At 31.1% G+C, this 13887-nt stretch overlaps 1 protein-coding gene across 1 annotated transcript; it reads right to left on the bottom strand.

The window, feature by feature from the left end:
• Positions 1–7935: 7935 nt before the first annotated feature.
• LOC118054338 (serine/threonine-protein kinase UCNL) lies at positions 7936–9507 on the bottom strand. The gene has a single exon (XM_035065881.2). The coding sequence runs from the start codon at positions 9457–9459 to the stop codon at positions 8131–8133; it is 1329 nt and encodes a 442-aa protein (XP_034921772.1). The 5' UTR covers positions 9460–9507; the 3' UTR covers positions 7936–8130.
• Between the last annotated feature and the right edge of the window lie 4380 nt (positions 9508–13887).

Raw genomic sequence — 13887 nt, 5'->3', positions numbered from 1 at the left:
AAATTGATCACTAATTAGAGACTAATGCGATAAAAATACTCAATTTTTAATGAAAGATCACCTATTAAACCCTTATATCTGGAGCTATATATTGATCGTCTTACCCTCAATATGTGCTTCAAACTTGATCGATTTATACAAGAATTTATTTTGTCAATAGATGTTGAAGAGGTTAATTTGATCTAATTAAATAATACTCTGGCAAATTTTGATTTACAAAGAACACGTAAAACTGTTTCTTGAGCTGTCTGTTACTAGCTATTACACTGCCTCGGTGATTATGAAATAGTTAGTTCTTCATTGGATCCTTGTACGATCTTATTGAACTGGAATTATTGCCGACTTATAGAAGTGGTCCTCTCTAGATATCCTCATTTAATTCACTTCCAACTTTTTCTTATATGTTTTTTTCCCTCTCCATTGTTGTGAATTTGAAACTTGAAAGAGAATTAAGGACACTGTAATCTTGTCTTGCTGGTCCCAACACATAAATATGATGTATTCAGCTCTTAAAGTCGCATAACCGACCTTTGAACCTACTTTCTACCTTAGAAAAGGAAACTTATTTGCCTTGCAAGTATGCAGAAAGGGTGTATAAATTAAACGGTCAAAACATAAAATTAATTCAGCTTAATTAATAACTATTTAGCTCCATCAATAACTTCACTTAATAAATCCAAGAAAATAGAATCTTTTGATTATGTGATTGCGTTAGACTTTCCAATCACTCTCCTTTTTCATGGTAATGAAGCATGCTTTCAATAACTAAAAGGATTATCTTAATAAACTCACGTTTGTATTTTTTTTAGAGTTCAAATTTATTTCTAACACTTCTTTTTAATTTTAAAATCTCACAATTCTTAAAATTTAAAAGCATGTTGTGCTTAGTTTTTATATCTTTTTCTTAGTCAGATTTTTCTCTCCATGTCTAGTTTGTAGTATCAAATTGCTATCTCTTTATTTTTATTTTTTTCAATAAATTTATTTGCTTGAACATGGCTTCTCTTAACCATTTCACATTTTTTTGGCCAAAAATCTTTCTTCCATGATTTTCATCTCTAAATGGCTCTTTTATAGTTTTATATGACACTGCTTCATCTCTCTTTCTCATTCTTCATGTGTGGTCGCTTCTTATATCACATTATCTCTCATACAGGGACTCATCTCCTTCTCGTGGGCTATTATTAAAAAAAAAATCTCCTTATCGTGGGCTTATCATCTTGCACCTATTCATTCTTCATGTGTGGTCCATATTCTCTTATTGGAAGCATGTGCTTTATCTTTTTCTTTGAATGTTACGTCCATTTTTCTGGATCTACGTTCATTTCCTTTATGATTTCTCCCTTTCTTATACCACATGTTCTAAATCCCTTGAACATCCCATCAGATTGAACTAGCATTAAAAAAAAATAGAGAGAGGAGTAGTAGGAAGCATGATAGAAACACATCTCACATGTATTATAGTATATTATTTCCATATCAATCAAGTGTAATTTAAATTAGATTATAATACTCTCAATATATATATTTTTTAATTTAAGAATAATTCTAAAAATTTAAGGATTATTATATCATTAATGTTTTACATACATGAACCTAAAAGAACTAAACAAAATTAATAAATTGTTTTATATGTTTTTAGAGCTTAATATTTTTATTTTTTTAAAAAAGTCGATATATAGTCTAACTAGAAGGTATATACTAGCTCAAAAGCAAGATAAAAGAATAAAAAGAAAATAAAAAATAAAAAACAAACAGTAAAAGATTAATTAATTTCATTCGCAATAATAATTCCAATCGCACGCTAAACCTTGATTATGTTATAAAATTATGAACTCAAATCTTTATTTTCTGTCTAATATCTGAGAAACAAATATATACCACATAACCTTAAGTTTAGAATACTCGACACTTCTTTTAGAATGGAAGTAAAATTGCACTTCAAAGTTATTTTTTTGTAGATCAAGATGTAATTTACTTTGAATACTCTCTCTCTCTCTCTCTCTAAGATGAAAGAAAAGATATGTGTGTGTTAAGTTTTTGATATCCTCATGAAACTACGAAGAGGGAGCATGTTAAATTGTTCAAGAAATATTTAAGTAACCTTCTATATCCAAGCTTAATGAACATGATTGATCACTTTATCATTTTTACGAATTGTTCTCCACTTGCAAGGACAATTGTTCTTCGTCATGTAAAAATCAATTGTTACCCGTACGTAATCGCAAATTTTTACCAGTGATTCTAGACATAATTATGTGTGCTGGCCTCTATTTCCTACATTTCCACTATGGTACTTTTCTGCATTTACTCTATGGTACTATTATTCTCTACCGAAAAAGAGAAATAAACAGGTCAACTAATTTATGGTTCTTGAGATAATTTATATATTTCCTTATTGGATCCTTATTCAACTGGAAATTATTGCCTACTTATAGAATGGTCCTATGATCTTACATGTCTTGACTTAAGAACAAGTGATTGTGTGTTTGAAAGAGGAGACATTCGACTGAAGCTAGCTGCCGGTTTCAAGTTCAACAACATAGATATGATGTATTCAACCTTAAAGTCACATAACTTACCATTACAACTACTTTCTGCCTTTGAAAAAGTAACTTATTTACCAGAGTAGAAATCATTTCACCCTCGAAGAAGTTTGCTAAAAGGGTGTATGTAAGTTGGTCTAAAGACTCTACAGTAATTTAGCCATATTGACTCATTATTTGATAAAGGAGAAATAGGAAGCTATCTTGACTCGTTTAATAATTAATACTTTGGTTAGTAGATTTGTTCTACAATCATATTGAGTTTGAATTTAATGAATTTTCTAAATGAAAGCTAGTCTAAAAATACTTTAATCATCAATGTTAGAAAAGGAAAATTTTGTTTAATGACAAGGGGTATAATTGAATCAATTTATGTATCAATTAAGACTAAGTTTCATAATATTTTTTTTAAAAGAATACTTTCATTATTGATGTGATATATTTAAAAAAATTAATAAATTTTTCCTGTTTCAAGGTTGAATTCCTAAAGTTAAGGAAGTGAACATACCTTCTTAATTATTCAACAAACCAATTGTTTTTTTACTAGGTTAGAAAAGCTAGGGAAAGAGATTTCATGGAAAGAAGGAGCTACTCCTCCTATAGGCTATAATAATGTAGCTAAAGCCCAATGGGTCTCTATCCTAGTGTACCAAAGGGCAAAAAGAGAAGTGAAGAAGAAGAAGAAACAAGAGCCGTCTACATGAAAAAAGTACAAACAGTCCAATACTCGAGCCCAGAAAATGAAAGTCTTGTAGTTGCAGTAGAGGCCGGGGAGCCAAATCCAGGCAGCAGTTCCCATCATCAAATATGTAAATTAGCCTTACAAAATATGTAAAAAAAAAAAAAATGTAAATTAGCCTTACAAAATTACATGCTTTTACAACCACCTACAAAAGGTTTCAAGTCCTTACTTCGAAGAAAGGTTGGAAGTCCTAACTTTGAAAAGGAAATCTTGTTAATTACCTAACTTAGAAATCATTTTAACGGGCAATAGAAGTTGATAATTTCCTTGAACTTAATTAATCACTTTCAATTCAAACATATTATGATTTTACTAAAGGATCCTAGAGATCCCATTCACCAAAACTAAATGTCTGCTTTGACTCTCTTGACGACTTAAAGAATAGCCTTTATAGCACCATAAAAATGTTAAAGTATCATGGTCGTGAAGATCCTGTTCTTCATCGGTAAACATAGATGCCATGGATGTTGAAAACATCAAAGTAAAATTAACCAAACACTGGCCGGACATTGAAAAGAGGGTTCCAAAGTTTAGTCATGGTCAAAACTAGTAAAAGGGGGACAAACTCATAATCAAAGCCACCTTTCTTCTTGTTTTACTTGAGATGATCATGACACCAGAGAAGCTTGAGAGCTCGGTACCAACTCCATTTTGTTTCATGGTTCGTATCCATCAAGCTTTTGACAAAATGGACTGGATATGGCTCACAATTCAAAAGCGTGTCCATGGCCTTACAATATGATGCCAAGTTCCATGCAAATCGTACACTCAACATTGCACGTGACCTAACTTTTGATAATTTTTTCTTGAAGTAATAGAATATATTACAAGGGATGAGATTAGAATTGCCCCGCCACACACCAAATTGCCATAGGGCACAGTTTTAGTTCTATGTTCTAGCGTTCACTGGAAATTTATGGGGATAGACAATGTGATAACTACAATTGAAGGTCACATTTGATCGATTTCTTGTCCAAGAACTGATCAAATGATACGTCTTTCCACCTAGCTGGACTTAGAAAAACAAAACACTAAAGTAACCTGCTGATGTTTGTCAATTGTAAGAGGAAAGCAAGGGCCACCCACCTCTGCGACCCTCTCCCTATCCATTAACCTGTTGGTGACCGGAGGGCCACCTCTGATTTAAATTGCAATATGCCAAGATCCACAAGTAGAGGACAAAGGGTCAATTTGGTCTCTAGCATGAGTGGACCTAAACCCAAATTTGCTATGAATATTTTGTCACGTTAAGCCTTGAATTCCGCGACAGATAGAACAAATTGAGACTATTTCAGTGCCTTCTAGGGAACCAATTCCAAATTTAGTGATCTAAGCACCTGGTGCCATCTGCTAGTGGTCTAGCAAATTGTATATGATTCTAGTAGTACTAGCTATAAAGCTTTAACGTACACAAATTTGAACCTACTTTTTTGGTATAATTGGATGGTCACAGTTTAGTTGTTTGGAGTCAAGGGCTAGTTTGCAGCTCTGGCATTTAATAGAGGGTTGCCATTGTTCAAAGTGATTCTGTCTTCACGGATGCAGGAAAATTGAGACAATTATTATATCAAAAGGTTTAAAAAAAAAAAGTTAAATACGATCGGTCTTTTACTGTATATACATTCTTAATTTACTGTGTTTAGCATAATAAATTTATCTTTTTACTCTTTCCTTTCAGGAATAACTTTTTTCGCTAGGCGGGTAACAAGATTTATTTATAAGGGTTCAAATATCATTGTTAAATTCCCAAGAGTTATTATAGTCATCTTATATTTTTATAGCAAAGCTAAATTACTAAATTGCCCTTAAATTTATTTTCATTTAATTACTTTAAAGGGTATTTTTGGTTTTTTAAAAAAATTAAAATAACTAAATTGCTTCTAAAATCAATTTTCCTAACTTTGCATCCATACATGTTTTTGTCATTTCATATAGGTTGTTCTGGTATTATTAAATAAGGTTAGGGGCAATTCAATCATCTTTCTCCATTTCTAACAATAATTCAAAAAAAGTTGTTACACACACGCTAGCATATTAGGCTGCTTCGTATTTTTTTCAAATTTGATCTTTATTTTTTTAATATTTTTTTTGTTTTGGATTCTTTTGTTAATTTAATTTTTTAAAAAAAAAAAACTTATAATTCGATTCAAAGTTTGATAATATTTAAGGTTAGACCCTCAATATTTTTATTTTAAATTTTGATTTTTAGTTCTTTTATAAAAAAAAAAATTTAATTTCATCATTGAATCCATAATCTTGGTTTTTTATTCTTCAAATTTTGTCCTCATTCTCTTGTTTTTTTTAGATTTTTTTAATTTGATTTTTCTTTTTGATTTTTTTTCATTTAATTCAAAATTATAAGTTGTCCTCTTATTTTAGAGGAGTCGGTACAAGAGTCGATCCGAAACAAAGACCAGGTCACATGTCAAGTGAGTTGACCCGAATTAACTCAAGTTAAATATTTTTTTTTAATTTTAAAAATATAAAAATGATATCATTAAGAAAACAAAAAAAAAAAAATAGTCAATAATTTTTTACCCAGTTTTAACTATGTTTTTATAAATTGATCAAATCACAAGTTAACCTATGTTTTTTTTTTCACTATGCCAATTCTTGTTTTTTTCTTATTATTCATGCGATAATACTTTTGATGATAAAAAAAAATGGATATATAACATAAATGTATTTCCTTTCACCTCCTCGCTATCTTCGTTTCTTCTGCAATGAACAATAAAAATAAATACAGATAAATAAAAACATGTTTGCTTAAAAAAATAAATATTAAAAAATTAAAAATTTTAATTTCTAAAATACTTCCGATATTAATCCATGTAATTTCAAAAGAGTATGAATAGAAAAGACATATTTTTTCTTGAACTCCAACTTACCGTAATCTTAATAATAAACTAGTTCCATCATTAAATAAATACTGGATTAGTATTTAGAAAAATGTTTATTTTTATTCATACTCTCGCAATATTCTTCTTTCCTCGAAAACAGTATTCAATCACTACCTAACGGAACACTACCCAAAAGATACATGTTAGCAAATATTTTCAAGTCTAAGATTGAGGGAAGGTGTAATTATTACAATGGACGCCAAACCTTAGAAGTCAGGAATTGTGTAATAAAGTTGAGAGGCCATTTAAGCAATAGCCCTCCAGCAAGCCCCGTAATCTGAGAACATTTTGTCTGGTAATCATTCGAAGCTTCACTTTTCATATTGAAATTTGTAAACTAACCAAAAATTAATTAACCTTTTTTACAAAGTGGTCATCTCCCAACAAGCAACCCTTTTTACTTGCAAGTTGGAAGAAAGTTCGTGAAATACAAATTAAATCGAGCTTCCCAGTTTTTTTAGATCAAATTTCAACAACTTAATACCTTTTTCTTCATCCATTGACTCCTTCAAACTCATCATCGATCTCTCTCTGTTATTATTATTTTTTAAAATGATTAATCTATTGATAAATAGTTTTTTTATAATTACAGGGCAGGTATTATATATTAGATTTATGATGTTTAGATTTGATAAATATATCATATTCATGTTATTTTGTACTTGATTGACCATCAAATTCAAGTATTTTAAATCTAACATGTTAGTTAAATCTATATATTTTAAAAATAACTCCTAAACAAGATAAAAATATCTTATTTTGATCAGATCAATCCTGTTTTGTTAGATTAATATCTTATTCTATTCTATTGGAAATTCAATTAAGGTTATATTCTAGAATATTCTAGATTTCAGGTTTTTGAAACCTTACTTGCGGCAAAGCCGAATCTATACCAGCTATACCTAAAATTATGAAATCAACACGCTAATTAATATCTCATATTTATCAAGGGCAGTGATCTAATTAAGAATCATGAAGTTCTAGAATAATTAGGCAAACATCAGTGATGAAAGATCTCATCTTTGCACGTGAGCACGAAAGAATCTAAATCTTAGCTTCTAATATTTGCCCACGTAGTAAATTGCAGCAACATTTTTCATCGATCTTTTCACACCACTCTTCACGGAACAAACAGTAGCATTATTATCATCTTTCGGTAAACAAAATGATGTCAATTTTAAAAATTCACGACCCCACTCGCCTATTAATCCCTCTCATTACCACTGTAATTAATTATAAAACCAAAGCCATCAAGACCCACTAGCCAACATGATCAAAGTAATAAAAAGTAGACATTAATTGAATATAATTTAATTTCTTAATACATACTTCTTTCCATGTTCATAAAACAAAAACTCAATCACTCTTGTTCCTTCGTTCTTAAGAGAAAAAATATTGTATTGCTAGCTACAATGAGCACTCATCCTCAAGAAATTTCTTCCAAGAAATGCAAGATATATATTATTTTCTTTTGCAAGAGGGGAAAAACAAGCATAATTTCTCCCATAAGCAATCCCCCCCCCCCCAAGACCCATTTAATTCTATGCATTATTTTCTCCAATAATATAGGTGCAACAAGCCACCAAGTTTTTCTATTTTTTTAATACTTAGATAGCAATCATAGAGCCATAAATATTTGAATCTATCTTCCTCTATATATTTTCTTTATAATAAAGTATTGTTGGACTAAATTAATTCTCATTAGTGCAAATATAAATATTAAAGTAACCAAACATATAAATTATAATTATAAACTATAAATAAATGTATAAAATTATTATTATTTATAGCTTGTAACAAGTAATCTTCTTCTTCTTCTTCACTAAGACTAGTGTTTTTCAAGTTATAACCCATTTATTTTATGTACACAAATACAGAGATTAAAAAGAAAAAAAATTAACTAAGCTAATTTTTTTCACATGCCACCTGCCACACGTGTGGGTTAGAACTCGGACAACTTCCTATGACAATCCGAAGATGGTGACGGAGGCATTGACGGAGGTGGCGCCCTTAAATCTTCAAAATACTTCCTAATATCAACACCACCTGTCGTTACCGTCAACTCCCCGTCCTCTCTTGACGGAATAAACGGCGGTCTTAATACTTCTGTTAATAGGTCCCACCTAACACCTTTAAAAAACCCATGCTCTTTAATCTCACAAGCGCCACGTTGATACCCCAACCTCTGTGTGGGGTCCTTCTCTAACAGCCGCTCAATCAAGTCCGTTAAATCGTTTCGTTTCCCGACAAACTCCGGCTTCTTCAACAAAACGTTTCGAAACGTTTCCTTTCTGTCCTTCCCCTTGAACGGCGTCGTCCCGTACAGCATCTCGTAGCTCAAAATCCCAAGAGCCCACCAATCAACGGCGAACTCGTGTCCATCCCCTCTTACAACCTCCGGCGAGATATATTCCTCTGTGCCCACGAAAGAATTGGATCGTTCTCCGTTGTTGAAACTCAGCTTTCTCCGACTAACTGGACTAACTCGTGCCGATTTTGCCTTCTTTAACCCGTTCTTCTTTTGTTGATTGTCATTAACAAACCACCACCTCGTCAAGTTCCTCCTATGCTGTTGTTGCTGCTTCTTTTGAGGTTGTTCAAGTCTGTTGCCGGTGATTAAATGACAGCTGGTCGCGGCGGCGTTACAGATAAGATTTCTTACCGTTTTCCTCGTTAACGTACGAGAAAGATCAAAGTCTGTCAGAGTCACATGACCAGAATGTTGTATCAGGATGTTTTCAGGCTTTAAGTCCCGGAAAACAATGCCCATTTCGTGGAGGTGATCAAGGGCACAGACGATTTCAGCTAAATAAAAGCGGATTACAGCAGGGGAGAAAACGTGGTCGTTTTGGCGGTGGCGGAGGACATTAAGGTCACCACCAGGACAAAAGGGGACAGCCCATGCAAGAAATTCTTGAGTTTCAACGGAGGAAATGAGGTGAGGGAGAAATGGGTGGGCTGTTTTTGGGGTGGATAATTGGTTCAGAACTTGGATCTCCCACCGTGCACGGCGCTCGGCGTCAAACTTGGTGTGGAGTGTGGATTTTTCCACTACTTTGAGGGCAAAGGGGTTCTTGGCTGCTGGGTCGGTTTCTTGATCATGGACAAGAAAAACTGTCCCCATGGCTCCTTTGCCTAGGACTTTGATAGCTCTAATGCTGTCAAAGACTAAGTCTTGTTGGTGTTGATGGTCTTCCGACGGTGATGGTGGAGGAAGAAGCAGTGGTTTTTGTGATGATGATACAGGTGGTGTAGATAGTGGTAGCTCCATGTTTGGAGAGGGAGAGAGGATTTTGAGGGTGCAATGGAGAGCTAAAATTTGGGTTTTATAGTTAGTTTTTTTTGTTTTTATATATTTGGGTTTTGGCTGTTTTACCTTTTTTTAAGTAATAGGGATTTATGAGAGTATATTTACTATTTTGTACACCATGGGTGTTGATTAACTTGCTGATTGTCCAGGCTAATTTGGGAAAGAAGAAAACAGAAGCAGATTTATTGGGTTCTCCTGCAGCTTCTGTACTATCTTTGTTGGCTGTTTACTTTATAGCTGGCATTCTCTTTGCTAAGTAAGAGTTTGGGCTACGAAGATATGTTTGGGATTATAATTATAATTATTTTTTAAAATATTTTTTATATTAAAATGATGTTTTTTTATTTTTTTTAAAATTAACATATTGAAACAATTTAGAATATATAACAAAATAATTTTTAATAAAATAAAATATTTTTTTTTAGAAACACGGGTTAACCCGTATTTTCAAACAGACTTTAAAATTAAAACTTGTTATTCTTATGGTGGAAATTGCTACCTTATAGAATTTCTTAATTTTATGGTTTTGAAGAAATTAAGATTAATTGTTTTTATTCAAGCTTTTTTTTTTTATTCATTCAAGCTTGTGGAGAAAAATAGAAAACTACAAGTTTGTCGATGATAAAGATTATAATGTTTAAAACATAGTTATAAAATTAATTTTGGATTATTATTTGATTTAAATCCAAGTTATTGATGGTCATGTTAGCTTGAATGTATCATTTTTTCCTTACCAAAAAATATATCATTTTTATTTTTAAAAATATAATATTGATGTTTTGGTTTAAAATAAAATTTAATATAAATCATGCTTTAAGTTAATGGATTATTAAGTTAATTCATCGATACAAATTTTACAACCATGTTTTAAGGATTAACTTTGTTTGCATGTATAAGTTTGTTAAATAGGTGATTATAGAAGCACATCAAATTGCGCTATTAGTTATATTTAATTTTGTATTCAATTATAGAAATTTAATTAAAACAAATACTAATTAAAGTTATTAATTTCAGCCCAAGATCCAACTCAAGATTTAGATTACGAGTTGATTGACTTGAATTATTTAAAATGATATTACTATATTTTTTTAAATAAAACAAAACCATTTAAAAAAAAAAAATCTAATTTTCATCGTATTGACCGGTTACAAGTGAATTTATTAAGTTGTTGAATTTGATGAAATCAATCCTCATTTTGAATTTTTAAACCCAATCTATGATCAAGCTAGATTGAATGGGTCTTAAATCAACCAACCAGATGAAGCTGAGTTTAATAAATATTTATAAATAGAGATTTGTGGGATATCCCACGAAGAACACTTTTCTTCCTCTCATTACAAGCTCTCAAACAGCTAGGCCAACTAGGAAGTGGCAACCAACCTAGTTGGGTTGTAACACACAGTCCTAAAAGTGTCGTCCTTGTTGCTCGTACTATTATGATAATAATGTATCATTTTATCAACAGAATTATTAGCAGTACTTAATGGTAGCCATATGTTCTTAAGTGTAATGAGTTGTTTGTTAAAGTACGGGTCTTTATTTTCCTAAAAGCAAAAAATATAGCGAGGGAAATGGGAGACGACACACGTGTAAGGAGTGAAGAGAAGATGCAATGCATACTGCATAGAGCCAAACAAAAGACAAGAAAAGATTTTCTTTTCATGGTTATCACATGGTGGCTTCCATAATCTAAGGGAAGTATGTGATCGTGCACCTCAGGTTTGGAGTTAGGGTTGTTGATGGAATGTTGTCAGGTTGTTCATTTTTTTTTCTTTTTAGGAAAGATTTATCTTCAATTATTGTTGTTATTAAATAGGATACAACTTCTTGTTCAACTTGGCGACTTGTATGTTTGGAAATTCATTCTAATCAAATTTCAAATTAAATCAATAGAAATTAGCTTACAGCTTAATTGACAACACAGTCAAAATTTTATTTAATTTTTTAAAAAATAAAATAATTTAAATTTTTAAAATAAATTCTAAAACATAGAATTTTTTAAATTGATTAAGATTAATCTATTATATATATAACCCGAGCTTTGATTCAATTGATCACAAAACCAAGTTCAAACCAGATCCCTTCTTAATTTAATTAATCAGGGTTGTTTTTTTTAAAAAAAATATGTTTAGAATATTAATGCATGCATGTGGGTTGCTCTATATTAAATTATATATTGACTTTTGTACAGGCCAAAACCAAATTATTCTCCAGATAAATTGCAGAAATTTAGGATTATGTCTATATATATCAAGATTAGGGTTTGTCTCAAGGATTATTTAGGATAGCAAATAATTGAGAGGTCAGATTAATAATATTCGAGGCAAGTTCATTGCTGCTTCCAAACATGGGAAGCATCACTGAGAGCCATAACTTAAGATATAACAGGTTAAAATAATTCATTTGTTGTCGCAATCAGCACAAAATTAAATCTTCCTTGAATTGAGTTAAGTTTTTTTTTTTTTTTTTGGTATTTGGAAGTGGAAGGGATTTTGAATTGGACATCCCAACTTGTAGAATGATTGGGAGTAGATTTGGAATTGGATTAAGTATACTTTATAACAATAAAATCACAAAATTTAATGAAAAAGGTAATTAATTTTAACTTGCTATATTGACCTACTATATAACACATTAAATATATTAAATGTTTTTACCTCAAATTAATTGTTTTATACTGCTTAATTAATAGGGTTCTATAAAAAAGAAAAAGAAAAGGAAAAAGTAACTAAAATTAAGGGCTAGTAGCTAGACTTGGCTATCATCGCGTTTGCGGTCCAATGTTTATTCTATGAACTCGATCATAATAGAAAAACAATCTGAAAATCTAGCTAATACGTGTGTTGGCAGACATAATTATAACCACTTTTTAGGAAGCATCAATTAAAAACAATTAAGTGTTTATTTGCAAATCTACTACCTGGTGATCATAAATAATGATATTTAAAGTGGCTGTTACTTCGAAATGAGTAATTAAAGTGGGGATTAGTTTCAAATTAAATTAAATTAGATTTAGTTGTATCATTAAAGCTAATTAATTATGCTAATTGATGATATGTTAGGTATTGCTGGTGGATCAAACCCTTAATAACATCACCTACCAAAAGCTATTAATTATACTATATAGATAAGGAAATTAATATTGACGCTTGATAAGCTCAACTAAGGTAGCTGATTTCATGACCTATCCAAAAGACAATTGCACAAGTTGCTTTCATTTCCTAGTCATTTTGATTTTCTTTGATTCTCATTGAATCCTTTAATGGTCATCAAATCTTTCTTATCACTACATGTTTGGATGCTCCCTAATTTTACAAGATATATCACATCAATTTCATTTTTCAACCTATTATAATCAAAATTGTGTTTTCCCTTTAATACAACCCTACAAAAACAAATAACAAAAAGCTTAGACACAAAACTTCAAGCTTCATTAACAAAACTTGTCTTTTCTTCGACCGCTCTCTTTCAATACATAGTAAAATTATCTTTCAAACTAAGTTACTAAACTCATCTCAGCTTATAATTTAAGTTAAAATCTAAGTTAAGAGTCGAGTAAATTAACTCTAAATGGCTCGGGTCAATTCAAAACAATATTATTTAAAGATTTTTTTAAAAAATAAAATGTAATTTTTTAAAAAAAAGTTATATTAAAATTTGACAAAGTCACGAGGTAATCTGCCAAGTTAATTAAATTTTATTAGATTAATTTTTATCCAGTTTTAATTTAAAACTCAACTTGAATTAGACCGGGTTTAATAACAATATTGCAAACCAGTCCTCATCCCAAGCAAGCAAATTTTAACATCTTGCTATTGTAGCTAGCTTGTAAAGTATATAGACCAATTCCATAGTTGTTCAATTTTTAATTAATTGCATATATAAAATGGTGCAAGAACCACCATTCCCAATGCATACATACATCCATGATGGAGCGTTTGAGCCGGTATTCCTTTTTTCACGCATGTTCATGCATCTGCGCTGTTAAATTTTGCAGGAAAAGGTTATGTATAGTGATGATGCATGGAGCGTTAACTAGTTTGCTGCTTGCTAGAGTGAACAATACAGCTAAATCGAGAGGTTCTGTTCATACCTGGGATCAAGAAAGATTGATCAATCACATGCTATGCTTTTAGTGTTGATTGATACAATTCACAGGCATGGTTTTAAATGTTGTGGTCCTACAAAAATTATCAAATTAATGCCTGAACAGCGACAGATAATTATCAAAGGACTAGATGAATCAACGGGTCCATCTATGATATGTCAAATTAAATTTAAAAAAAATAAATTCGGATGACATATAAAAGCCATATTGTGATAAGATTTTTGTCAATATTTATAAGCTAGCTAGAAAGAGTGCCTACAAACTAGTTGGAAAACAAAAAT

This window comes from Populus alba, chromosome 3, assembly GCF_005239225.2.
Source record: "Populus alba chromosome 3, ASM523922v2, whole genome shotgun sequence".
In the NCBI taxonomy this organism is placed as follows: domain Eukaryota; kingdom Viridiplantae; phylum Streptophyta; class Magnoliopsida; order Malpighiales; family Salicaceae; genus Populus; species Populus alba.
This window is presented reverse-complemented; position numbering and strand designations above follow the sequence as displayed.

Excerpts from the sequence above, each read along its gene's own strand:
- LOC118054338 (XM_035065881.2), bottom strand. The coding sequence starts at position 9,459 with ATGGAGCTACCACTATCTACACCACCTGTATCATCATCACAAAAACCA.